This window comes from Rhinolophus hipposideros (genome assembly GCF_964194185.1).
Source record: "Rhinolophus hipposideros genome assembly, chromosome: 3".
NCBI classification, from domain to species: domain Eukaryota; kingdom Metazoa; phylum Chordata; class Mammalia; order Chiroptera; family Rhinolophidae; genus Rhinolophus; species Rhinolophus hipposideros.
The window spans coordinates 17,699,486-17,724,759 of record NC_138049.1 but is presented as its reverse complement, the minus strand read 5'-3'; the positions used below and the strand labels follow the sequence as shown (position 1 = coordinate 17,724,759).

Sequence of the window (25,274 nt, the reverse complement as noted above, 5' to 3'; positions counted from 1 at the left end):
AATGGGGGAAAAAAGCCTATAGTGAGGGAACAAGTATGGTCGCTAAAGTTGTGCCTTCAAAATTGTACCCTACAGAAAGAAGGAAGCACTCCCCAGTAAAGAAGAACATAGAATGAGGACTAAAGTCTGATTATGATTTACCATAGAACTAGCATACCATCGAGATAAACATCGAAGAAATGATAGACATACAATTTGAAAAAAAACCACAAAACCTTTTATGTAATACATAGTTTTATTTATTGACAAGACACTTGGTGGATTAAAGATGGCCACAATTTCTTTGTAACTCTCTCCTTGGAAAAGTGGAGTTTATTTTCCCTCAGCCTGAATCTAGCCTTACCCTGTGACTGAGTAAGTAATAGATTATGGCAGAAGTGACACCATGCCAGTCTTAGGCTTAGCCCTTTAGAGGATTGACAGACAGCCTTTCTTCTGCCGTCTGGGAACACTCCCAAAACCCTGCTTCTCAGAACCTAGCTGCTGTCCTGTGAAAAGTCCACATGAGGGGCTACATGGGGTTCCATGGCCAATACGCCCATCTGAGCTCCCAATCTTCATCCAGCATCAACTGACAGCCATGTGACTGAACCATCTTGGTGGTGTCAGCCCAACAGAGTCACCCAATAACTGTGGCCTCCAGGTGACATCTCCAGACTAGAACTACCCAGGTAATCCCAACCAACACCCAGAGCTGTGAAGAGGAATAAAATGGCTGTCTTAAGCTATTGAATTTTGGCCGGTTTGTTATACAGCAATAGATAATCAAAACAATCATCTTGCATAAAGATGTAGGTTAAGTTGTGTTAAAAGTTAGGTGTTACAGATGGCAGACTGAATAGAAAATTAGTAAATTTGACCTACGTTATACTAACAACCATTGTGCCTGCAATCTAATGGTCTCCTCAGAACTTCCTCCTGGGAGTTTCAGCAATTCAAAAGACTGCCTAAAGACCTGATCTGTTTTCTAATATATTTTCCACTGGATCCTAGACAAAAAGTATGTGAAAGATATATCAGTATCCCAATTTAATAAATCAAAAGTGCTATTTCTTTTCTAAACTTTAAGCATGGAGACAAGGCTTTTACTTAGAACATTACCTCAGTACAGATTGTTCATTTGTTTTGAATAATATGAGAATGATAATGTTAAGCAGGTAAATAGTTTTTTATTGAACTTTTATGTTGTCATTGATATGTTTTTAAAATAAAACAAAAATAAACCTAGTTACCCTAACACAAACAAACAAATGAAAAAAAAACCCTTTAGATTCTGTAAACTATGAATAGAAATCACTATATGTTGCAGTAATATGTGAATTTGGTTTCTGTTAGTATGGGCAGAACCAGGGAAAGATACTGAGACTCAAAATTTCCCTCCATAAGCAGAGGGCAGGGAAAGAAGCTGGCCACTCCAGTCTGGTAATTAATAGAGTTTATTAAGGGAAACATATGCATGACCCATGTCTTGGGCAGTTGCAAGACAAAATGAATGCCTGTGTCACCATACAGGCACCAAAAAATTATGTAACGGGGGAAATAGTCATGGGTACTAGTACCTAAATATTACCAGGAACAGAAATTACTTTACATGTTTGACAAGATTAGGACAATGGTCTGTTCCAGCAATCAGCACATAGCAGGAGGTGGGGGAGGAACTGGCTTATGTCAGATTGAACATTATTACATCAGACAGGTTACAGGAAGCTATTTCCCCTTTTTGGCTCAGGTCCGGTTCGCAGATCAGACAGCAGTCACCTCTTGGATCAATCTGTCCTTCACAGTTGTGGAGACTTTGGTCAATATTTGGTCAGAATGAATTAATGGTATGAAATTGAGTTGTTTTTCCCTCTATAGGTTGTTGGATTTTTACCTCAGATACCAGAGTTGAATTAAATGCCAACACATGCTTCTGTGGATTCACAAAACACACTTTCCAATACAGTCCATTGAGGACTAAAATAGCTATGCAGCTTTGAGCAAGTCACTATCTCATTCTCCTCTCAATATCCAAATCAGTGAAAGAAGGGTGATAACCCTCTTTGCCCTTTTCCCTGGAAAAACTGCTTTTCAAAATCAAGTGACCATATATGTGTGAGCATATTAAAGCACAGAAAAGCACTGTTTAAAACTAAAATTGTTTTCTGGCTATGCTTGATCATTCTCCTTCTAGTCACTGTATACTTTTTTCTGTCAATTCTGGAAACTATTTTATTATTCCTTTTCTGAGGTCCAAAGCTGATCTGTTGTTTTTTTTTTCAGATTGTGCATTCTTTGCCTGCTTTGTTCATAAAGGCCTTTGAAGTTAACTGATTTTTAGTTGGAATGTAAACCATGGCAGAACTATTGGGGAGAGAAAAAAAAATTAATCGTAGAGGCAGAAAATAAAAAGTAGGTGATAATTTCAAACACTTAACACCTCTAACGAAACTTCCTTTTCTTCTATCCCGTTTCAACCCATCCAGGACCTATACCTTGTATATCCTACCTCTGATTTACTGTTTACCAGCCTGTAGGTCTTCAGTTTCTTTCCACACCCAGCTTGTATTCCTAAATTTGTCATTATAATCACATCTTTGCATATACAGCAGTCCCCCTTTTCTGTGGTTTCACTTTTCTTGGTTTCAATCCCTGCCGTCAATTGCAGTCCAAAAATATTAAATTTCCTCAGTCATCAACTTCATCTGCTGCTCACATCCATTGGGTTACTGTTGATCATTGACATCGTCATGGCTTGAGGATCCAAGATCACCCAACGCAGATGATTCTTCTTCGGACCTGTGGTCAGAAGGTCGATAGTAACTTAACACTATGTCACAATGCCTCTGTCATTCACCTCGCTTTATCTCATCAAGTAGGCATTTTAGCATCTCACATCATCACTGAGTAGTACAATAAGATATTTTAAGAGAGACTACATTCACATAACTGTTATTATAATATATTGTTATAATTGTTCTATTTTTTATTAGTTATTGCTTATCTCTTAATGTAACCTAATTTATAAACTTTATCATAGGTATGTATATAAAGAAAAAAATGTAGTATATGAAGAAAAAAATGTAGTATGTGTAGGGTTCAGTGCTATCAGTGGTTTCAGACATCCACTGGAGGTCTTGCAAAGGATCCCTTGTGGATAAAGTGGGACTAACTGTCCCATTACTCCCTTGCTTCTCTTTCCTTATATTTCTCCTGGAACTTCGTCCACATGGAATTACACAGTAAATACTCATATTTTGCTTCATTCACTAAACCTAATACTTTTATGATTTATCCATGTGGGCATCTGTAGTTCATTCCTTTTTATTTCTGAATGGAATTACTGAATATATTGCATTTTGTTTATTCTCCTGTTGATGCAGATTTAGGTTATTTCTAATTTTTGCTATCATGAATAAAGCTGCCATATACAAATCTTTGTGGGAACACATGCCTTCATGTCTCTTAGGTAAACACCTAAGACTGGAATTACTGGACATTAACATAGATATGTGTTTAACTTTATAAGAAACTGCCAAATAGTTTACCAGAGTAATTTCTCATCATCGATGACTTAGAATTGCAGTTGCTTGGCATCCTCTCAACATTTGGTATTTGCATTGGTTCATTTTTGCTTCATGATAAACGTCGACATAACAGAGAGCCATAAAATAACACTGATCTGAGCCAGCTCACTGGAGCTGGATGGCCTAGAATAGCCTCACTTGTATATTTGGTGGTTACTTCATTGTCAACTGGGGTGACAGACATAACTTGGCCCTTGTGTGTTGCAGAGGCCAACGAGGGTCAACCTCATGGTGGCTGGGTTACATAATCAGCAAGAGAAGGCAAGCTTTAAAACACTTTCACTTTCCAATTCTCTGCTTTGGTTCATGTTTACTCAAGGCCAAGAACATATTTAATGAGTGAAGAAATAGACTCCACCTTTAATGGGAAGAACTGAAAGGTCAGACTGGGAAGAAGTATTGCTACAGGGATAAAAAATATTTGAGACCTTTTAGCCCCGATCTTCCCTTTGGCCACAAATCATTTTTATAGTCTCTTCACATGAAAAATATAATCATTCTCTTACGAGAACTCCCACAAGTTTCATTGCAACGATGGCATTAAACTCAGAATTGAGGATTTAGTTATCCAAATCAGATCCAAATGCAGATGTGGTGCCAAGAACCATAGTAATCAGGGTTAGTCAGGGAAGCAGAGCTAACATGAGTATTCTTATAGAAGTGAGACCCTACGCAAAAGTGAGAGTAGATGGAGTAAAGGGAAAGGTTGTTGGAAAATCAGAAAAAGAGTCACTAATGAGTTTACCTTAAATACTGGTGCAGGTAGACAAGTTAGAGCTTGCAGGGAAATCTGAGAAACCAAGCACACCCGGCTACTGTAGTACAACCAAGAAGAGGAAGTTCATGGTGAGCTCTATGGAAAGTTGTTGCCTCAGTGTAGCTGAGCTGTGGTATTGGAATGGTAGGAATTGTGGAATGGTAGGTATTCCATTCAGTGTTCTGATAATAGAAATGGGTTACTGTTGATCAGCCTGGAAGTTGAGCTGGACAGCTTGGGAAAGTGAGATCATAGCATGACCAGAGGACACAGCTGTATCTGCCTGACACTAAATCTGACACTGATAAACATTGGTGAGTAATGGCCACTGTTTCATTTATATGCTTTAAATTGTACACATGTACCTCTTTTGGCCAAATATAAAACAGAAAAGGAAATTTGGGGAAATGTAGTCCTCAGTTTAACAAGGTTGACATAAAAGCATCCAATATATTATTAGTAGTGTTATTATTTTAATTTCATCATTGTAGTAGTTCTGTGTCTACTCATTATATCTCTTTGGGTTGTAATTTATAGTACCCTAATGACTTTGCTTATTGGCCATTCATGTACCTCATTTTGTAAATGTGGAAATTTTGTGCCAATTTTTATTGTTTGTTGTCTTTTCATTACTAAATTTTAGAAATTCTTTATATATTCTAAATACAAATCCTTTGTTGTATATATTGCAATGCATTTATCCCTTTGAGGCTTGCCTTTTAATTCTCTTAATAATGACTATTTTTGAACAGATATTTTTAACTTCAATGAAATTCAGTTTATTTATTTATTTATTACTTTTTATCATGGTTAATGATTTCTGTGTTCTAAGAAGTCTTTGAATATCCTAAAGGCTGTATTGGATATTCTCCAATATTTTCTTTAAGGAGACGTTTGGATGAATTTTTTGTTTATATCTGCATTCCATCTTAAAGAAGTTTTTGTATTTGGATTGAGATATTGGTCAAATTACCTTTTTTTCCATGTAGACATCCAATTCTTCTGGTACTATATGTTGAAAACACATATAATCTTCTCAGTCCACATTAAATTTCATTGGTGCCTTTAAAATAATAAATTTACCACATATCATTGGATAAGTATGTATTTCTGGACTTCATATTTTGATTAATTAATCTATTTATCTATTCATAATCAATAATTATTATAGTTTTATAGTAATTCTTAAGTAATACAAATCTTTCAAATTTGTTCTATTTAAATTTTTTTAAAAAATAGTATAGGTCAATGGCATTTCTATGAAAATATCAATACCAAATTTTCGGTTTATACTGAAAAATAACCTGCTTGAGTTTTGATTGGAAGTGATTCAAATTTATAGAATTTTGGAGAAAATGACATTTTTATAATATCGAGTCTTCTAACCTATAAATGTGATGTATTTCTCCATTTATGTAGGTCTTTTTTAATTTTAACAATAAAATTTTCAGATAGAAGTGTGCACAGCTTTTGTTACATTTATTACTAAGTATTTTTTCTTGCTGGCATTGTATATGGTGTTGTTTTTAACCTTTCCATTCCCACCTCAATCTATTATCAATAGGGCGGCCAGATTATTATTAAAATGAAAATTAGATAATGTCATTCCTCATTTTATAGCCAACAAATCGGTTCTTCTATCAAGCATAATAAATCAAAATAGCTTTAATAGCCTAAAAATTCCTACATCATCCTGCCTCGTGGCCTACAATGTGTTCTTCCTTTGTTTCCTTTCCAGCAACCACACTGACGTTGCTGTTTCTCTAACTGCCTCCCCCCTCAGAGAATTTTCATTGTTGTTCCCTTTGCCTGCAACAGTCTACCCCAAATTTATGCGTGTCTCCTTCTTTCACCATCTTCAGGTCTTTCCTCAGTTGTCGCCATATCACCTTACTCTGGACCACTTTATATGAAATTAAACTGACTCATTACCTCAGCACTCCTGTTCCAATTAATCTGGGTGACTTTATGATTTCATTTGTCTGAGCTGGACACGCCACCTTATGTCTGCTAACCTGGATAGGTAGGTGTTCCATTCAGTTTTCAACTCCTTTTATTCTAAAAAATGTCCCAAATTGGACAATAAATTACTTATCACCCAACCTTTATCCTGATTCATGTTTATCATGGCACTTATCAGTTATGTGTCATATTGTACATTTACATGCTTGTTTGTTTTCTAGCTTCCCCAAAAAGGCTGTAAATTCCATGTGACAGAGTCTTTATTGTTAACTGTTTTATCTCCAACCTTTAGGACATCATCCAGTCGTTAGTACTCAGAAAATATTTGTTATGGTAAGTAAATAGTAAGTATCCTAACTGAATGACTTTGGGATCATTTCCCCTTTTGAACTTCTGTTTTTTTCCACTCTCTGTAAAATGAACTCCTAGATTAAATAAGGTCATTAAGACCATTCCAGCTCTAAAACACAATGATTGCATGTGAAACCTCACTCCTCTCTGATACAAATTTCATTTACATCAACAGTTGTTGCTCTGTGTAGAGGGAGAATAGTAAAGCAATGTTTTTCATAAGCTAGAGTAATCATCTAAAGCAATAAAAGACATTGTTCTAAGTGGAATTTCATCTGAGCAGTATGAATTGACTTAAACATAAATACTGTGACTTTACTTGCAGGAAAACCCAAACAAAAATCCTTATTGTCTTCTGACCGAATGGAGTTTTTTTCCATACATTCTTATAATATTAAAAAATATTTTTAGGGGATGAATAAAGTTATTTAACAAATTCATTTTATGATGATTACCCCCAAATTTCTACCTCTAGCTCAGACCAGTCCCCTGAAGTCCAGATTTCTATACCCAACTTCCTCTGTTAACCCTCTGTTTGTGTTTCTAGCAGGCATCTCAAATTGAACATGTTCAAACCTGAACTCATTTTTCTCCCCAAACCTCCTGCTCCAAAGTCTTTTTCATTTCAGTGCATGGCAGTTCCATTCTTTTAGTTGCTCAGGCCAAAATCCTTACTGTTGTCCTTGAGTCCCCTTTTATGTCATACCCCATAGCCAGTCTATCAGCATATCTTTTTATCTATGCTTTCAAATTCACCAAGAATCAGACCATTCTCACCCTCCTACACTTCTAACCCAATGTTGACAATATCACTCTTTTCTGAATTACCACAGTCGCATTTTAACTTGTTTTCCCTAGCTTTTGCCCTCCCTGTCTGTGTTAGCATTAAAGAGGATCTGCAACTTCATCTAACTCAGCCTGACAATTTTCTAGGTGAGGAAGCTGGAACTCAGAGAGGCGAGATGACTTATCTAAAACCACTCAGCTGGCACTGACGTCCAGGCCTCCAGTTCCCTGTTCCTGTGAATCTCTACTGCACTGAATTTTGTCAGCCTGTTATTCACATTCATTAACTATAAGAAATAACCTAAAAGTCCAACAAAAGGACAATGGTTAAGTATGTTCAAATGATGGCCTACTATTAAAAGTCATGACATAGAAAATCATTGAATGACATAAGTAAATATTAGCAACCTAGTTAACTGAAAAAAGTCAAATAATATAATTTCAATTTTATAAAATAGTTGTACATATAATGGGAAGGCTCTATACATCAAAATGTTGTTGGAGGTTATTTCTGGAAGATGAAAGTAGAAATGTTTTACTTGTCTTTTTACGTTTATAATTCTAAGATTAATACTTTGTAATAAAAGACTATATTAAACTTTTCCCCTGTACCATACTGCTGATTAATGTTAAGGTCTGCATTTTTAAACACTGGTATATATTTATAAGTGCTAACTTTTCTTGTATAAATAACATGCATAAGATATACATGAGACAAATGTGTGGAAAATTGAACAAGTTTCACAGATAAGAACTGACTCTGGGTAGTGAACACACAATGTGATATATAGATGGTGTATTACAGAATTGTACACTTGAAACCTATGTAACTTTACTAACTATTGTCATCCCAATAAACTTTATTTTAAAAAAAGAATTACTAGAAATTAAGTTGAGGGAGAGAATAACTTTTAACTATCTTAACTAGGTATGTAAGGTGAAGGTTTTTTGGGGGGGAAATATAAACCTTATTATAAACATGAAGACTTGTTTTCTTCCTTGTTATTTAAAGAATTCACTTATGAATTCACTTATGAATTCTTTAAATAACAAGGAAAAAAACAAGGGCGTTCAATTTTTTGAAGCCCTCCTAGATTATCATAACACACAATTCGGTTAGTCCTGCAATGGCAATTTTTTCCAAGTTATTTTAGAATTTTCTTATAAATAAACGATGGTGCTTCATAGAAGAATGACTGTGCTAAGTTTTGTTTTCCTTGTTTTTGACACATGCATCTCAATCAATCATCACAATAGTCACTTACAACCTTTGTTTTTTTTAATGAGTACAATGAGGTTCAGAGAGTCTAAATAGCTTGCCTGACATCATACTTCCAGTATGTGATGGAGCTGGTTGCAGGCCAAGCCTTCATGCCAGTAAGCTCATGCTATTTGGCTCCATAGAATCCTTTAATTTGGTGGCATTTCTGGGTACATGTAACACAATAAGGATGTTTACCCTAATGTTCTTTCTTCTCCACTTTCACTCTTTCCTAGGTCTCTCAAAGCACCACCTTTCGCTATCCAGAATTTCTTGCTACGTGAAGTCACCCAGGGCTGCTTTATTATCCAGATCTGAATCATTACTCCCACCCATTCACCCTGTATCTGTCCCATGCCCATATGTCCTTGACCTCAGCTAGATACTTATTTCAGTCAAGCATGCTGAGGACCTCCCCTTGGATATCATCACTTTTGCAGGTTAGTTTGCATCCTGGTGAAGTGTTTTAGTACAGTCAGGAAAATGATTGATTCTTTTTTAAACAGCTAATCAAAATGGAAATTATTTTTCAGCCTGCAACTTGAAAATATCTTATTTCCTTATGATCCCATTTTTAAAGACTCTCTACTTAAAATTTCCTTTCAAAGATAAGTAAACAAAAAGTTAAAGTTTGCCCAGAACAGTCAAAGTAAGTGAGGCTTTTTTCTGGCAGAACAATTGATTTCAGATCTGCAGGATCCAAATCTTCCATAACTAGTGGTCTCTGAAGAGACTGAACATTAGGGGACAAAACTGAAAGTAAGTGGCAAATGATAATAATATTTTCAATGACACGTAGTGAACATTTTTCTGTATTCGCACGGTTTGAAGAAGGCAGTGTAGCACAGAGCTTGAGAGTGCTCACAGGTATGACATTTTACCTGATGAATATAGTCTAGAGATTGTACAATACTGTGCCTATAATTAACAATAGTGTGCACTCAAAAATTAGTGAGGAGGCTAGATCTTGTGTTGTATGTTCTTACCATCATAAAAAAAACACAATACAGTACAATGCTATACAATACAATAGTGTGCACTCTGAAGCCAGATTGCTCACCTTTACATCCTGGCTCCATCCGCTTTATGCTTTGGGCTCTGGACAAGTTGCTGTACCTTTCTAAAGCTCACTTTCCTCCTCTATAAAATGGACTGATGGTAACAGCTGATAGGGTTGTGATTACTGATGGAGTCCGAGGCAGAAAACTATGGTTATAAAGGGGATGGATCTGGTACCCGATTTCATGGTCTTGAATCCCGCCTGACCACTCACTAATTTAACCTCTCTGCCTGTGTCCTTATTCACAAAAGAGAGGTTGTAATCATAACAAATTCCTATGGTATTTAAAAGGATTGAGTCAACACAGAAAAAGAGCTTAGTAGAGAGCCAAGCACATAGCAAGTGCTCCATAAATGGGAGCTCTGATTATTAGACGTTGAAGGGGCTAGCTAAGTTTGAACTGAATTTGGTGGAGAATATAACCATGTCCTGCTCTAAGGGCCCTTACAGTCCAGGAAATGAGAAGGGCCAGGGGAAAAGTAATGGTAAAACATAAGGCAAAATATAATATGAATTTTAAAAGACAAAGCTCTGTGGAAAGTCAAGGAGATTAATGTCTAAGGAAAAGTGACAAGTAAAGGACAGAAATTGAAAGGACAGTTAACTTGAACTGGAAGCAGAACATATAGAATTTATGCTTTCTCATTTGGTTGGTGAAATTCTACGGAATTTTGTAACTGACCTAATTATACAGAAGTGGCTGAACAACACCATCTATATAATTTCCTGTGGCTGTGGGTCTGAGTGTCTAAAGTTCCCCAGAGCTATGGGTTTAAAAAACAGAAATGCTGGCCCTCTCCCTGCCCTATCCACCTTTCCCCTGCCTAGTTTGTTGTCTGGAACTCCCAACAGTGGGTGGAGAAGTGGTTACCAGAGCTCACTTCCCCATTTCAGCAGATTCCTAAGTAGTCCAAAGAGAGCGCCCTGGGTATTATTTCTGCTAGCATGGGGAAGTGAGCATTTCTAACCACTTCCCTATGGAAAGGGGGTTACTGCTTCCTGAAAGCAAAGAATTCTTCCCCCCAAAATAAAGTACAGATTTCAGAGTCTCCATGCTAAAGCATACGCCCTGTTTCTCAGACTTTGGAAGTTTTATAACAGCCAGAGAACTTGGAAAGCCCTCAGCTGAGTTGCAGGGGAATCGTTTGGACTTGCTCTGTTCAGGAACGACTGGGACACTTACAACAAGAGGGTTACCCTGGAGAACTGCAGAAGGCAAAGGCTGCAGGGTCAGGCTACTTTTGCTCTGCCACCTGCCCCATGTCAGGCAAGCCCCTATAGCTGTCTGCACTTCAGTTTGTTTTTTTCTTTTCCTGTGAAATAATGATAATATTAGCTATCATTATTTGAGTGCTGATGAAGTTCCAAGCACAAAACAAAACAAACAAAATAAACAAACAAGAAGACTAGAAAAAATTAATAGGCACTTTATACTTTATAAAAATTTTTTTATCATCCATCCTTATGTCAACTCCCTTATTTGTATCCTAATTTAATAGATGAGAAAGCAGTCTTGGAGTGTAATACTGCTATGTTTGGCTTAAACTGGTATTCCTCCCTATAATGCCTGTAGTCCAAACTCCACCACTAAGTGGCTATGCAACTTTGGCCAGACACTTCTCTTGGTCTGGGGTTCCCTACCTATAAAATATGGGTGGGCTATAGGTCATTTGGCTTCTAAGACTTTTCTCCTCTAATGTTCTTGGCATCTTGTAACTATTACCATGGCTTCAGGGATGGCCTGGCTCAAGATGAAACTCACCTGTCCATGGGTTGGTTACTTAAAATTGTGCTATTTTTACCCAGTAGTCTTTATATATGCTTATGGCTATACATTTGATTACTGCAATAAGATTTTGTGTTAAATAGTATTTTCTCAAGATTTGGTCCTCTACTTTCATTCAGGAGAGTTCTCAGGAAATTCCAATCATAGGCTAGACGAGGCAGAACCCTCTAGATATCTTCATTGTCTTCACATGTATAGGGGATGTTTGTAGGGCACTTCTTCCATCATACCATGTTTCCCCGAAAATAAGACCTAGCCGGACAATCAGCTCTAATGCGTCTTTTGGAGCAAAAAATTAATATAAGACCTGGAATTATTATATTACATTACATTACATTATATTATATTCCCAGTCTTATACTAAAATAAGACTGGATCTTATATTAATTTTTGCTCCAAAAGATGCATTAGAGCTGATTGTCCAGCTAGGTCTTATTTTTGGGGAAACAGTAACATTAACATTACTGACTTTGAAGTTATTTATCTTCCACATCGAAATGCAATGAAGTTGCTGTCTAATTGTCCTCTGTAAAACCCCCAATAACAATGAGATTGGGATAGTCTGATCAAGCAAAGGCTATGTTGAGTGGAGAGGGCTGGGCATTTGTTTGTTACAGTGGCTGAAAAGTTTGCTTTGTAGGAAGCTGCTTCTTCCCTGTAGAGTGGGGTCTCTGAGCAATGCCCAGTCCCGAGACCAAGGGATTTCTTTATTTAAAGACGGCTAATTTTGTCTAGGTTCATGAAAAAGGCCAACTAGTGAGAAGGGTTCTAAACCTCAGGCCTACGTATGGTCAAATCTTTCTGAAGTGAGATTATATTGGACTAGCACAACATTTTGTTTTGTTTTAATGAATTTTAAAGGTTTTCTAGTCTAAGTATTTCTTAGCTTCATTCATTCATGTTATCTGCCTGCTCATGAAGGCATTGGAGCTGACTTTTCTGAAACAGGGGCCCACATTTGCTGGGCTTTCATTGTGTGCTAAACATTTTACATACATCTTATTTATCTGCAAAACAGAATGATGAGTTAGGTATCGCCATCTCCTGTTTACAAGTAAACTGAGGCTCAAAAAAGAAGTTGTTCAAGGAAACATGACTGTCATGCAGAGTGTCAGCTCCCGCTCTCCACACAAGAACACAGGATATGGTGAGGCCAAAAAGGAACACCCACCGAGCCATAGATAGGGGTGTCATACCACTATGGTCTCACTGGCGGCTGGGTTGGATACACAGGAAGCAGGAGTCGCAATCAGCCATCTGCTTCTCTGCCAAGCAACCAACCTTGCTAGCTGCAGTCTGCCCTTGCTAGCATAGCCACAGCAGTTATATTAGTGGCTAATGACTAACCCGTAATAGCTGATGGCCACCCAACCACAGCGGATGGCCATCTGATTACAGCTGATGGCCATCTAATAACTAAGCCAGCACCTTTCCACAAAAGGAGGAGAGCCTGGAAACTGCTCCCAGACTCTGTCCCCACAATGACTAATACACTACGGGTTGGCCAAGCATTCAGCTGGAATCTAATAGGTCTTGGTTTGCATGCATAGTGTTGTCTGGCTCCAGCGCCTTTTCAAGTTAGAGTATCAAGGGCCATTTGATTCCATGACTTTGATTTATTCTTTCATATAAACAATCAACACACCGGACTTGTTTAATCACAGACATCATCATTATCAATCCTTAAACAATCCTTGCACCCACTGCATTCAAGCCATTGGCAAATTTTGTGTGGGCGTAATGTCTCTTTAGTCATTATTGGAGGACAACAGAGAGAAGACCTGGGGAAAGGGAACCTCGCATAAACTACGTCTCCAAATAGCTAAAAATCTAGAAGAATCAACATACGTCTATGGTTCCTAAGGGCAAAGCCAGGCAGAGTTGGTCTGATAGAAGAACTGCAATTTAATCAGAGCTGCCCATCAATCCTCCTGTCAAGCCCGTGACTAGGGCGCCGGGTTTCCTCCGCAAACGCCTAACCCCTAGGGTTCCACCTGGATGTGGAGACTTGAGCCCGGCGTTCTCGCCCCCACTCGCGGCCTCAGAGCCGCCGGCGGGAGCCCGCGGACCCCGCACGGCGTCGGCAGGACGCGCGCACGCCGTCTCCAGGCAACGGTGGACGCGGAGCCGGGGTCGCGGAGACCGAGCGCAAGTCCCAGCTGAGCTCCGCCTGCCTTTGCTATGACCTCCAAACAAGCCAAAAAGAGAGAGGTGAATCGTATCTACTCTGCGCAAGGCTGGGAAAAATCTAAAGAGTAAGGGACCTCTCTGCCTCCCCATTCCACCCCTGACCTTACTCCTTGGCCTTTCCACGAGTCCCAGGCTGCTTTCCTGGAGCAAAGTCTGCCAGGGCAGGAGTTTAGCTGGCTGGCCGCCTCGAAAAGTCGCTATCTTCTGGTCGACCCGGGAGATTCTTGCTCCTATTCCTCCCCCAGGCCCGACCCATCTCCTTCCCAGAGCTCCAGCTTCAGCTGCCGGGCTGCACTTCTCCTGGCTTCCATCAGTGAATCTTTCACCCCTTCCCGCCCCTCCTCTCCTTCAAGCGTCCCCTTTCCAGGCGCCCTCGGAAAGATTGCAGCTTCCTTAGAAAAGAGTCATAGCTCAAATGCTTTCCAATCAGGGCTACATCTGGCTGGCCCCAATAATGACTGGGGTGGGGTGGAGGAAGAAGGAGACAAGAAGAGAGAAGGAGGGAGGGAGAGAGCGAGAGGGAGAGAGAGACTGACTTAGGGAGGGAGGAAGGGAGAGAGTTTAATGGTATTTCCCTAATTTGTATCTGCCCGATTCCAACAACTGAAGTCCTTTGATCAGATGATATCAGACATGAAATGACTTTAAAAAGTTAAATCTATATAAATATGTAGTTCATGTTATTAATGTTTACTCCAAGGAATCATACAGAGCCTAGCTTCATGGAATCAATATTGTCCTGGGATGGTGTTTATTGTGTCTGTTTATGTACCTCGTTATTATTTTTTTTTCCATTGGTCTATTTTTATTTCTCTAGAAATACCCCCTTATTAATAGCACAGACTAGGGGATATTATTTGAACTTAAACAATTTATAAAATTTATTCCAGCTATGAGAGTATGTCAGTTGTCAAAACCACCTCACAGTGATCATTTAAGTTCTTCCAGCTAGGCCTGTGAGCAGTGGGTAGTAAATTCTTTTTAACTGGATTTTTACATTTTGGATGCCTATTCCACCTCCTTCCTTGCCTGAAAAATCCCACACTGGACTTCTGTTCACTGATTCCCAGTATTTAAACTCTTTCCCTCCATGAACTCCACTCCCACGCTTATTTCCATGTCTGTGATTTCTCTGGTTCCTAGTTTTCTGTCCTCTCTCCTAAGTAGGCTTCCAGCTACCTGGCAGATAATGCATTCATTTTATTAACTTAAATTTCAGATACTATGCTATATACATAAATGATTTGAACAGCATTGCACTCCTGCTGCATATCAGGATAAGTCAGGTGATTTCGACATTTTTTAATGACTTCCATTCTTATAGATCCAAGTCTTACAAGGCCCTGCAGTATCAGGCCTCTTTTACTTTTCTGATTCTACCACCCCTTGTTCACATACTAGCTTCCTTTTTACTCCCTGGCATACCCCAGGCTTGTTCCTACCTCAGGTCCTTTGCACTTGCTGTTTCCTCTGCTGGAAAGCTCTTCCCCCCAGATTCTCATGTGGTTTTTCTCCTGCACTTCTTTTAGGTAGTTACCTGAATGCCATTTTCTCATGTCAACTTCTTTGGCCAACTGGTTTAAAATCTCAGCCGCCACTTTCCTGCCCAAACCAAAATAAAACTCTGTTTTACTTTGCTCCTTTATTTTTACTCATTAATTTTTTTTCTAATATAAAATACTATATATTTCACTTAAAAATTATGTGTATTTATATGTCTCCCTAATAGAATGTAAGTTCAACAAAGGCAGCGATTTTTCTATTTTATACACTATTGAATCCTTAGTACCATGATTGACTCCTTGGTAATATGTAGTAGACACTCAAAAATGTTTGTTTAATGAATGAATGAGAGTGATTAAATAAGAGATTATAACAGGGTTGCAAAAGCATTTTTAATACACATACAAAAAAAAAAAATTAGACAATGGTTGTTGTGGGGACAGAGTCCCAGAGAGCAGTTTCCAGGCTCTCAGCCTCACGTGGAAAGGTGCTGGCTTGGTTATTAGATGGCCGTCTGCTGTGGCTGGGTGATCATCAGCTGTAACCGGTTAGCCATTAGCCACTAATATAACTGCCATGGTTCTGCTAGCAAGGGCGGATTGTGGCTAGCAAGTTAGTTGGTTGGCAGAGAAGCAAACAACGGATTGAGGCTAGCAAGTGGGGTTAGCAAGCATGGATGGTAGATTGCGGATCACAAGGATCCTACTTCCTGTGTCTCCCCTGGCTGCCAGGGAGACTGGGCTGCTGGAATACCCCCGTTGGGGTACTGATGGATGTTTGCTTTTGTGTCAAAACCAGCCACCAGCCCAGCGAGAATATAGTGGTATGACTCCCCTATCTTTGGCTCCGTTGTTGTTCCTCTTTGGCCTCAGCATATCCTGCGTTCTTGTGAGTGGAGTGGGAGCTGAGACCCTGCATGATAGTGGTTGTAATTAATGCACATTGAAGATTCACAACTCTGAAGGAGCTTGGGGAAAATCTTTGACTTCAAAAAGTTTATATCCTGAAAGAGATGAAATTGTTAACTCCCATACAGAAACTGATCAAACCAGATACCATAAAACATGTGATAGAGATAAAGGTCCCTGCTGGTAAGATGCTAACTCTTTCCTTGCTTGCACTTCCTATTTCTTTTTGAGATGATAGCGTTATTTCTAACATGTTTGTTTTTTTCCAAAAAACATCTAAGTTGAATTATATCAATAAAAGTGTATATGTATATTTATGAAAATAGAAGAGTAAAGGTAAATAGTCATACAAAAATCTAGTCTTTGCTAGATACGATCTACAGAACATTAAATATCAAATCACTAGATTTTGCTGCAGCATTGTATGATAGGATATGACGTTCATTGTCAATCACATCTATCCTCTAAGTTTTTCCGAAGGACTAGTCATAGACGCCAGGCAAAGTCATAGATAAAAACAATGTGTCACCTAGCTTGGGACCTAGGGATCAAAGTCTAGCAAGGCTCCAGTGTAATTGCCAATTGACATACACTGAGGACATTTAGAGTAAGTTTTTATATGCCATTTTACCACACCTTATGGTTAAACATCCAATAAATACAACCAACTCTAACATGGTCTTGGATACGGAAATGAAGGACAAAGTCTTCAGAGCCTTTGAAAATGGCCATCTCATAGAATCTTATTCTCCTAGAGCTGCTACCTATAGAATATCTCTTTTATTCCCTAAAATTATGTGTCACATTGGAGATAATGTCCATGTCTGGCCTTTGCCTAGCATGATGGCTAGCACATAATAAGAATTCACCATTTGCTTATTAAAGTAGTTCATGGTTTCGTTACCTGGCTTGGTTTTCATTCCTTCTGAATTTGAGTGAGGCCCAGTTCTCCCTCCCTTTCTGATCTGATCACTGTTGGCAAAGTTCAAAAACTGCGATGTTACAACTGAGAAAGTGGAATAATCTATGTCCAGTTGTGACCAAATTCATAAGTAAATATGACTGAATCCCCCCCAATTAAGTCAGCTAACTGAGCTGTCAGTTTTCACATTAGATTATCATACTTTCTATTATATGTATTCTCTATTTCTCTTTATCAGGAAGAATGAAATCTCTATTATAGGGTTTGCTCTGGCAGCATTTTTTTTTTCTGACAGTGAACATGTCATTTTTCTCTTCTGACATTCAATTTTCTCTTCTTTAACTGAAAGTCCATCTAATTAAATTGCTCCCAATCAAACATGCTCTGCCTTCTCTTCTCTGCTTTATTTTTCCTCCAGCTCCAAACTTCCATGACTTTATCAGATTTTTTTAAATTCCAGTGAGTCCATAATAAGTGAGGGAATTTTGTTATAGTTAAATGTTTAAAACTTTGATTTTATTTATTTTCCTAATTGAGGTTATCATTTTTAAAAATTTTCATCTTTGGGAACAATATGTTTGTTGTCAGAACTACTGTCACAAATTATAACTCTCATAAGTATCTAATGACAATTAGAAATTATAAACCAATCTAAATTAATCAATTTGTAAATTAATAGGCATGCCAAGATACTTTCACTTGTTAGATGCCACTAGAAAGATTTATAGCAATACCAAGACAAAAATTTGAACTTCTTGGAAGTATTAAATGTAAGCATTATGTAGATCATGGATAATTCAAAAGAGAGGAAAGAAAACATGCAATTTAAAGGTTAATAGTTGTTAGAAATTTTAATGCTTGCACTTTAAATGCTAAAATATTTGCAACTTTGATAGGCAGTTTGAAATAGGAACAAGATTTGGGGTTTATAGTCACAAAAGTTTGTTTCACTTCCAATAGCACATTCAAATGAAGATGAAACAAACAGATACTTTGTTAAACTAACTAGAAGCATGCAACCTTCTAAATTCTTAATGATGATGAAATATCATTAGACTTCTTTGCAATACAGAATTAAATGTATTTCATAATGCTGAAGTTTACCTTTACTGATTAATTAATTTAAATATCTAAAGTTTATAGAAGTCTCAAAAAAGATCAACATATTTGTCTATACAAAAATTTGAAAACATGAGTATTACGAAAACTTATGATGAATGAATTATGATCAATAATATAGAAGGATAAATAACTTACTGAGGATTGAATTAAATGGGTTCTTGGTTATCTGAAATCCAAGAGAGCTGGTTAAATGAAACCATGCAACTGTGGTTGGTAGATAATATGTCCCTCTACCTTTAGAAATCAGAACAGAAGTCCCCTCCAAAGAGAACAACACCGTAGGAAGGTTATTTTCATAGCTGTGGGTCCAGTCCTCACAGCTCCACAGACAAAGGCAGAGGTAAGAGGACGAGCAGAGGAGAACCTAACCCAGGGTCCACACTGAGTTCTATGATTTTCCCAGGTGATCTCTGTGGAACTCAACAACTCAGGTCAATTAACAGATTTAAAAGGTGAGCTTCAGTGAAGAAACTTCCTAGAGGAAAGCTTATTTTTTATGTCCAATTCTTAACTGTTTAATGAGCACTTCTCATGTTCAAGGTCTAGACTCTAGAGGATAATTAATTGTGAAACATGCTACCTTTTCTTCAACGATATGTAATCTGGATGTGGGGTGTACCTAACACTCATACAAAAGTAACTAGGAAATATATGGTAATTCTACATTTGTTAGGGGGAGCCTGTTGGAAATAATAGAAGGAACCATGTGTTGGCATGAGGTTAGATTGATTAGAGAAATCATCAGATTCCTAAAATGAGGGCTGTATGAGTTAGAGGAAAGGAAGATGACTTCGAACTTGAGCTGGTCTTTCTAACCTCCCCCCTAACAACCAATTCCCCAATTTCAAAATGTACAGGTTAGCGAGATGGTCATTGTGGGCAATGGGAATGTTTGGGGCACAGGCTGTCACCCCGTTGTGTATGAATGTGCTGGCATGTAAGTGATCTCAGATGAGTATGCAGCAGAATGAGGGACAGACTAAGGAAATGAAACTATATGTCATGGGGTAACACAGATGGTTTTAATTATCAGAATGATGATTTGTGAGGTATAATTTGACAATTGCTGGCATGGAATTCATGTGGAATTAAGAATCAGAGTAGCAAGAAATACGTGGCTGTCTGAGGTAATGGGGGAATGCCTGATTCTGGGAACTCTGGAAGATAGTGAGGACCATTTTTAGAGTGGGAAGTGGGTGGGTACAAAGAGGATCATTAAGGTGACAGAGGTCAAAGATTACAAAAGCCAAATTTCTGATCTTCAGCTGAAGTGGTAGTATGTGCTATGATGTCCAGGTAATGATGTCACCATGTCTGGAAAGCCAAAACAATGTGTAAATAAAATTCAATGATGATTTTCTAAATACCTTCCTTGCCTTGTTCATTTTTGCATTCTCTTCAGGGCCTGGCACAATGTTGTTTAATAGTGTGTGTGTAATTTAATTGAGTTGAACTGGAAACCTGATGTGGCAGCGTGGCCATAAAATCCTCTGACTCAGACGTAGATAGAGATTGAGAGCCTCTGAACGTAGTGCAACACTTGGCATTCTATAAATGTTGATATTTTTAAATATAAAAATCTAGCCAAAATCTCTGTTTAGTGGGGATAGAAGTATCCTATTAGTGTTTGCGGGATCTGTCATCAGTTCTCCCTTTGAAATAATCTTAATCTGAGCATTTGTTTAATAGTCATTAAAATTTGACATGGTTTAAGAATCATCTCTGGTAGTAAAATCATTTTTTTTTAAATCACCTAATTTTTAGTTTGTTTAGTTTTGGAGGTAAAATGGTTCCCCAAGTTTACTCTGTAGCATTAGTAGAGGAGTAGAAGAAGTAGACTGAAAATGTTTAAATTTATAAACTCATGGAATTTCTACTTTGTTGCTACTTAAAAACATAAACAAATTTGTACTTTGAAACTAGTAGCATTGTTCCTAATGCTTATAGATGAGCAAATGAATATTGCCCCAATCAAAAGTGACAATTTATAAATATTTTAATTGACTTTAATATTTCTTTGACATTTTCAGATCACACTATTTAAGTCAAGGGATTAAATAATCTATAAACTGATTATGTCACTTAATGTGAGAAAAAAATAACTAAACATTGTATCCAAGGCAGATTAAAAATATACCTTTGATATGATTTGTATAATGTGAAAGATTGGATAGAAATATTACTAATCATTCTCCCTTTCACCCTTGACAAATAGGATATGCTTTTGTTGTTGTAAGAAGGATCCACCCAATGCTTTGAAATTTTATTAACATTTCTTCCCAGGGTAGGTCTAAGTTAATTGACTCCAGGTTCTGGGGCTTATAACCATGCTAATTTGTATAGCTGAATTGATATATGGTACATTTTTAAAATAAACAAATATATATCACATTCATTTTAACACCAGCCAAAAATAAATAAATAAATAAATATATATATATATATATATGTATACATCCGAACATTTGTTTAATATTACGTATATATGATATATATAATATGTATATATGTATACATATTTATATATATACATACTATATATATATATTTGGCTGGTGTTAAAATGAATGCGATAGTCCAAATATTTTGTAATTATTTTTATTCCATCCTTGTGACCTGATGAATGTCAGAATTGCGTATATTACTTCAGCCAAAGTTCTCAAAAGATCAGTGTGCCCATTCTGCCCCCTTTCCTCACTCTCAGTCTGGGGTATGTGACTTCCATCCACAGATTCTATGCAGATTCTCAGAGTCAAGGTAAACTCAGAGCCTCTCTGTTGTCTTCATCTGCAGACTTTCTACAGCATTTGTTTCTGAGTAGTACTGCTTAGGAGGATATTCAGAGGAGCTATCTATTGAATCCGAGGGTAGGAAATGTATATAGGTTAGTTATCAATTAACGAAAAAGGCTCAAGTTTACCAAACCTCGAGGATTTCCTGACAAAAGGAAAGAAAGCAGGAAGAATTGTGGACTGTTTTGCCTGCCTTTGCCCCAGGTATGAGCCAGAAACAGTGAGACTTTAACCAGATAAAGTCAAGGTCATAGATTGAAAGCTGTACTGCATCCACTGCCAACAGGGCCTTTCCGCATACTATTATAATGAATTAATTAGAAATTAGAGGCAAGACCACATGCTTGCTCCACCTTGGGTCAAAGTCTAGGAGCGATTTAGGACTGATTTGCACCATAAACAAAGAATGAGGTTATGAGGAAAGTAGTTAGAGTTGTGTAAAAATAGAAAAGTAAAAGGTTTATTGGAAACTGTGCATGTACTATGTGCTAGTGTCTGGGTCCTGTAGACCTGTTGTTTCTTTCATGAATTTTGATTTAAGTCATCATGGACACTCATGTTGTTGCATAGCTTGTTTTGTGCTTACTCTTTATAAACATCAGCTTTGCTGCTGGAAGGTGTCACATCCTGGGAAATGACAGAAGCTTGGGGTCCTAGCAGCCTGTGTACACTGCTCTCTTTCTCTTCTGCTCTCCCGGTTTGTCCCTTTCTCTCTCTCAAGAGGGTGCAGCTGCCTATAGAAAAACATGTATCACTCCAGCTAAATTTACCCTCCCTTGTCCTTTCCTGGAGTTCTTTCTTTGGATCTGCCCCTGGTTTGTTTTCTTTTTCCTACCCTTCAAGTTCAGTCATTCTCCACTGGTCTTACTTTGCTCTCCTTTCTTCTCTCTCATTTGATCGTTTAACATAATCATTTGTGATATAGATGACAGAATCAGTGGTCCTAATAATGGAATTGAGCCCAAGTTCAAGTGGACAGATCCGCTTGGATGTGCTCATCTACTCTCAGTTAAATATGTCCAAAACGGAGGTCATTTTCTCTCCCAAATGTATCTATTTTCTGTGTTTATTTTAGAGAATCTTATTAGCACTTCTCTGATAAATCTAAAGAGCAGTCATCTTTGAGCTTCAGCTCTCCTTTGCCCATCCTGTCCAGTTGATTTCCATGTTCTTTTAATTTTCCCTTCAAATTGCTTCTCTACTCTGGCTCATCAATTCATTTTCTTCCTTCACATCTTCTAGTTTGGGCCTTTGTTAATTCCAGGCAGAACCACTGAAAAAACATTCTCATTCCTTTGCCTTTACTGAAGGGTGTTTCTTATCCAATTTACTTTATATGTAGTGTTGTTAGTAATCTTAACACACCATTCCACTAATAGGATGCTCCTGCTTTTTTTTTTTTGAAAAAAATAAGGGACAGAGGGTGGAAGATAGGGAGGGAGAGAGGGGAGAAAGGGAGGGAGGGAGAGAGAAAGAGCTAGTTAGCTGTCAGAGCCCCAACCAGCTTCAGCTCCTTTTTGTTCTCTGTATCAATCAAATTCTAACATACTATTTACATTCTTCCAGAAAAGAGGCACTTTTCTACTTTTGTGCTTCTTCCCATCCTCTTTTCTGTGAATAGTTGCTCTCACCCAAACCCCCAATTCAATCAATATTTTAAGACCTGCTTTTCCATGAAGCCATCATTGATTTTCTAAATTGGAAGCAAATCCTACCCCTCTTCTGTGCTGATAAAGTAATTTGTTTTTAACTTTGCTTTAACCCTTTCACTTTTACCTTTGATTTTTTCTTATTGTGTATACTTATTGTCATTTATTTTGTTTTTTGACAATAGAAACTAAGTCTTATTGATTCAAATAAGCATAAAGTATTGAGAAAATAGATAAACATTGAACTTTTAAAGTTAAATGCCCAATTAAACAATTCTAATAAAACCAAGAGAATAAAAGGTCAACATAACAATCTGGCTTTAACCATTTTAAGTTTAATAATATTTTAAGATTGGAATTTATTTCCTTACATATTTGATATTTCTGAAGAATAAGGCTCGAAATGCCTCTAACCCAAATTAAGTCAATTTTGTAATTCTATTCATATTTGATTGCTTCAGGGTATTGGGGTATTGGCTGACATTACTTAAGAAGGCATGCTGATTGCACATTGCATAAATAAACTACCTCCTACTATGAATTAAATTATGTCCTTACCCTGAACAACATGCTTGAAGAAAACAATGGCAAAATTTCAGATCCTTACTTTATTAAAATTTTAACAACCTTACAGTGAAAATAATCTAATTAAAGAATATATATGAGTGTGTGTGTGTGTGTGTGTGTGCGTGTGTGTGTAAGATTCTGCTGCTTTTTTTTCCATTAAAAGTCTCTAATGGCTGGATAGCACATAAAGTTTTCTTTTCTACTTTTACATGTTTTTTACTGTGTCATGTAATCTTGTTCATTGACTTAAGAATTAAAAAACAATTTTGTCATCTTTGCAAGGAATGTGTTTGCTTTTAAGTTTTAAAGAAGTTATTTTGTTAGTGTTCTGTTAATAATTGGATTATAAAATATATTTTAATAGAGTTATGGACTACTTTTATTATATATAATGATAATTTTTACTTTTTTCCCAAATCCAAATTATGCAGGATATTTAATTTACCAGGAATAGGCATACAGGAAAGGCACACTACGAGTATTGTAGACAAAGTATGTTTTATTGCTTATGACGTGGTAATCTAATATATCATAGAATGTAGATTTAATTTATGTATTATTGCTCTAGGAACAGATGATATAATATTACTATAACAAAGTGATAGTTGGAATTTCCTTAATTTGCCTTTTAAAATCCCTGGGCTTGTTTTCTTTTCTTTCTTTTTAAAAAAATAGGTTTATTGATGTAAATTTGACATACAGTAAATTGCACATTAAAGGATGTGTCTTGGTAAGTTTTCATGTACATCTACACACATGAAAGCATCAATACAATCAAGATAATGAACAGATCTACCATTCACAAGTGTTTTCCTGATTCCTTGGCGATCCCTTCCTTCTGTCCCTTCCAGACTTTAGTCCCCAGGCAACCACTATTATGTTTTCTGTCACTATAGATTAGTTTGCATTTTCTAGCGTTTTATATAAATGGAATCATAAACTATGTATACCTTTTGTATGGCTTCTTCAACTAATCATAATTATTTTGATACTCATCTATGTTGTTAGCAGGTAATACAGAATTAGTATTATTTCTTCCTTAAATATTTAGTATACTTCACCAGTAAAGACATTTGGGCCTGGAGTTTTCTTTCTGGAAAGGTTTTTAATGTAAAATTCACTTGCTTTTAATAGACACAAGGACATTCAATATTTGCAATCCAACCTATCCCTTCCTTAATGAGTATTCTTAGTTTGTATCCTTCAAGGAATCAATCCATTTCATCTAAGTTATCGAATATATGGACATAGAGTTGTTTATAATATTTCCTTACTGTTCTTTTCATGTCTATAGGATCAGCAGTGATGTCACCCCCTTTCATTCCTGATATTGGTAGTTTGTGTCTTCTCTCTTATGTTCCTGATCAGTCTGAATAGAGTTCAATCAATTTTGATGATGATCTCAGAGAACTGGATTTTTGATTCATTGATTTTCTTCCTATAATTTTTCTGTTTTCTACTTCTATTAATCTGCTCTAATTTTTATTTTCTTACTTTATTTACTTTAGATTTAACTTGCTTTTTTCGCCCCTGGTTTCTTAAGGTGGAAACTGAGTACCTTATTTTGAGACTTTGACTCTAATACAGGTATTCTGTGCTATAAAATTTCCCCTACCTATTGCTTTACTGGCATCCTCTAAATTTTAATATGTTGTGTTTTCATTTCTATTCGATTCAAAGGCTTTCTAACTTTCCTTTCTATTTCTTCTTTAAAACACTGGTTAATCATTTTTTTAATTTATTGGGGTGACAATTGTTAGTGAAATTACATAGATTTCAGGTGTACAATTCTGTATTACATCATCTATAAATCCCACTGTGTGTTCACCACCCAGAGTCAGTTCTCCTTTCATCACCATATGTTCGATCTCCCTTACCCTCATCTCCCACCCCCCAACCCCCTTACCCTCTGGTAACCACTAAACTATTGTCTGTGTCTATGAGTTTTTGTTTCTCATTTGTTTGTCTTGTTCTTTTGTTGTTTTTGGTTTATATACCACATATCAGTGAAATCATAGGGTTCTCTGCTTTTTCTGTCTGACTTATTTCGCTTAGAATTATACTCACATTGGTTAATCTTATTCATTTATTT

The 25,274-nt window shown here is 37.0% G+C and overlaps 1 protein-coding gene and 1 long non-coding RNA gene across 2 annotated transcripts in view; one reads left to right on the top strand and one right to left on the bottom strand.

Moving 5' to 3' along the window:
* Nucleotides 1-220: 220 nt before the first annotated feature.
* LOC308496224 lies at nt 221-10,341 on the bottom strand. Its single transcript, XR_013993144.1, has 3 exons — nt 9,744-10,341; nt 5,297-5,386; nt 221-2,778 (listed from the first exon to the last, which is right to left on the bottom strand). It is a non-coding gene; the product is annotated as an uncharacterized lncRNA (long non-coding RNA).
* Nucleotides 10,342-13,636: 3,295 nt separating this feature from the next.
* ADGB (androglobin) overlaps nt 13,637-25,274 on the top strand; it is a 134,219-nt gene continuing 122,581 nt past the window's right edge. Inside the window, exon 1 of the mRNA XM_081045108.1 lies at nt 13,637-13,784. Coding sequence (XP_080901234.1) covers nt 13,711-13,784 — 74 coding nt within the window. The 5' untranslated portion in view covers nt 13,637-13,710. The remainder of the gene's footprint in view (nt 13,785-25,274) is intronic.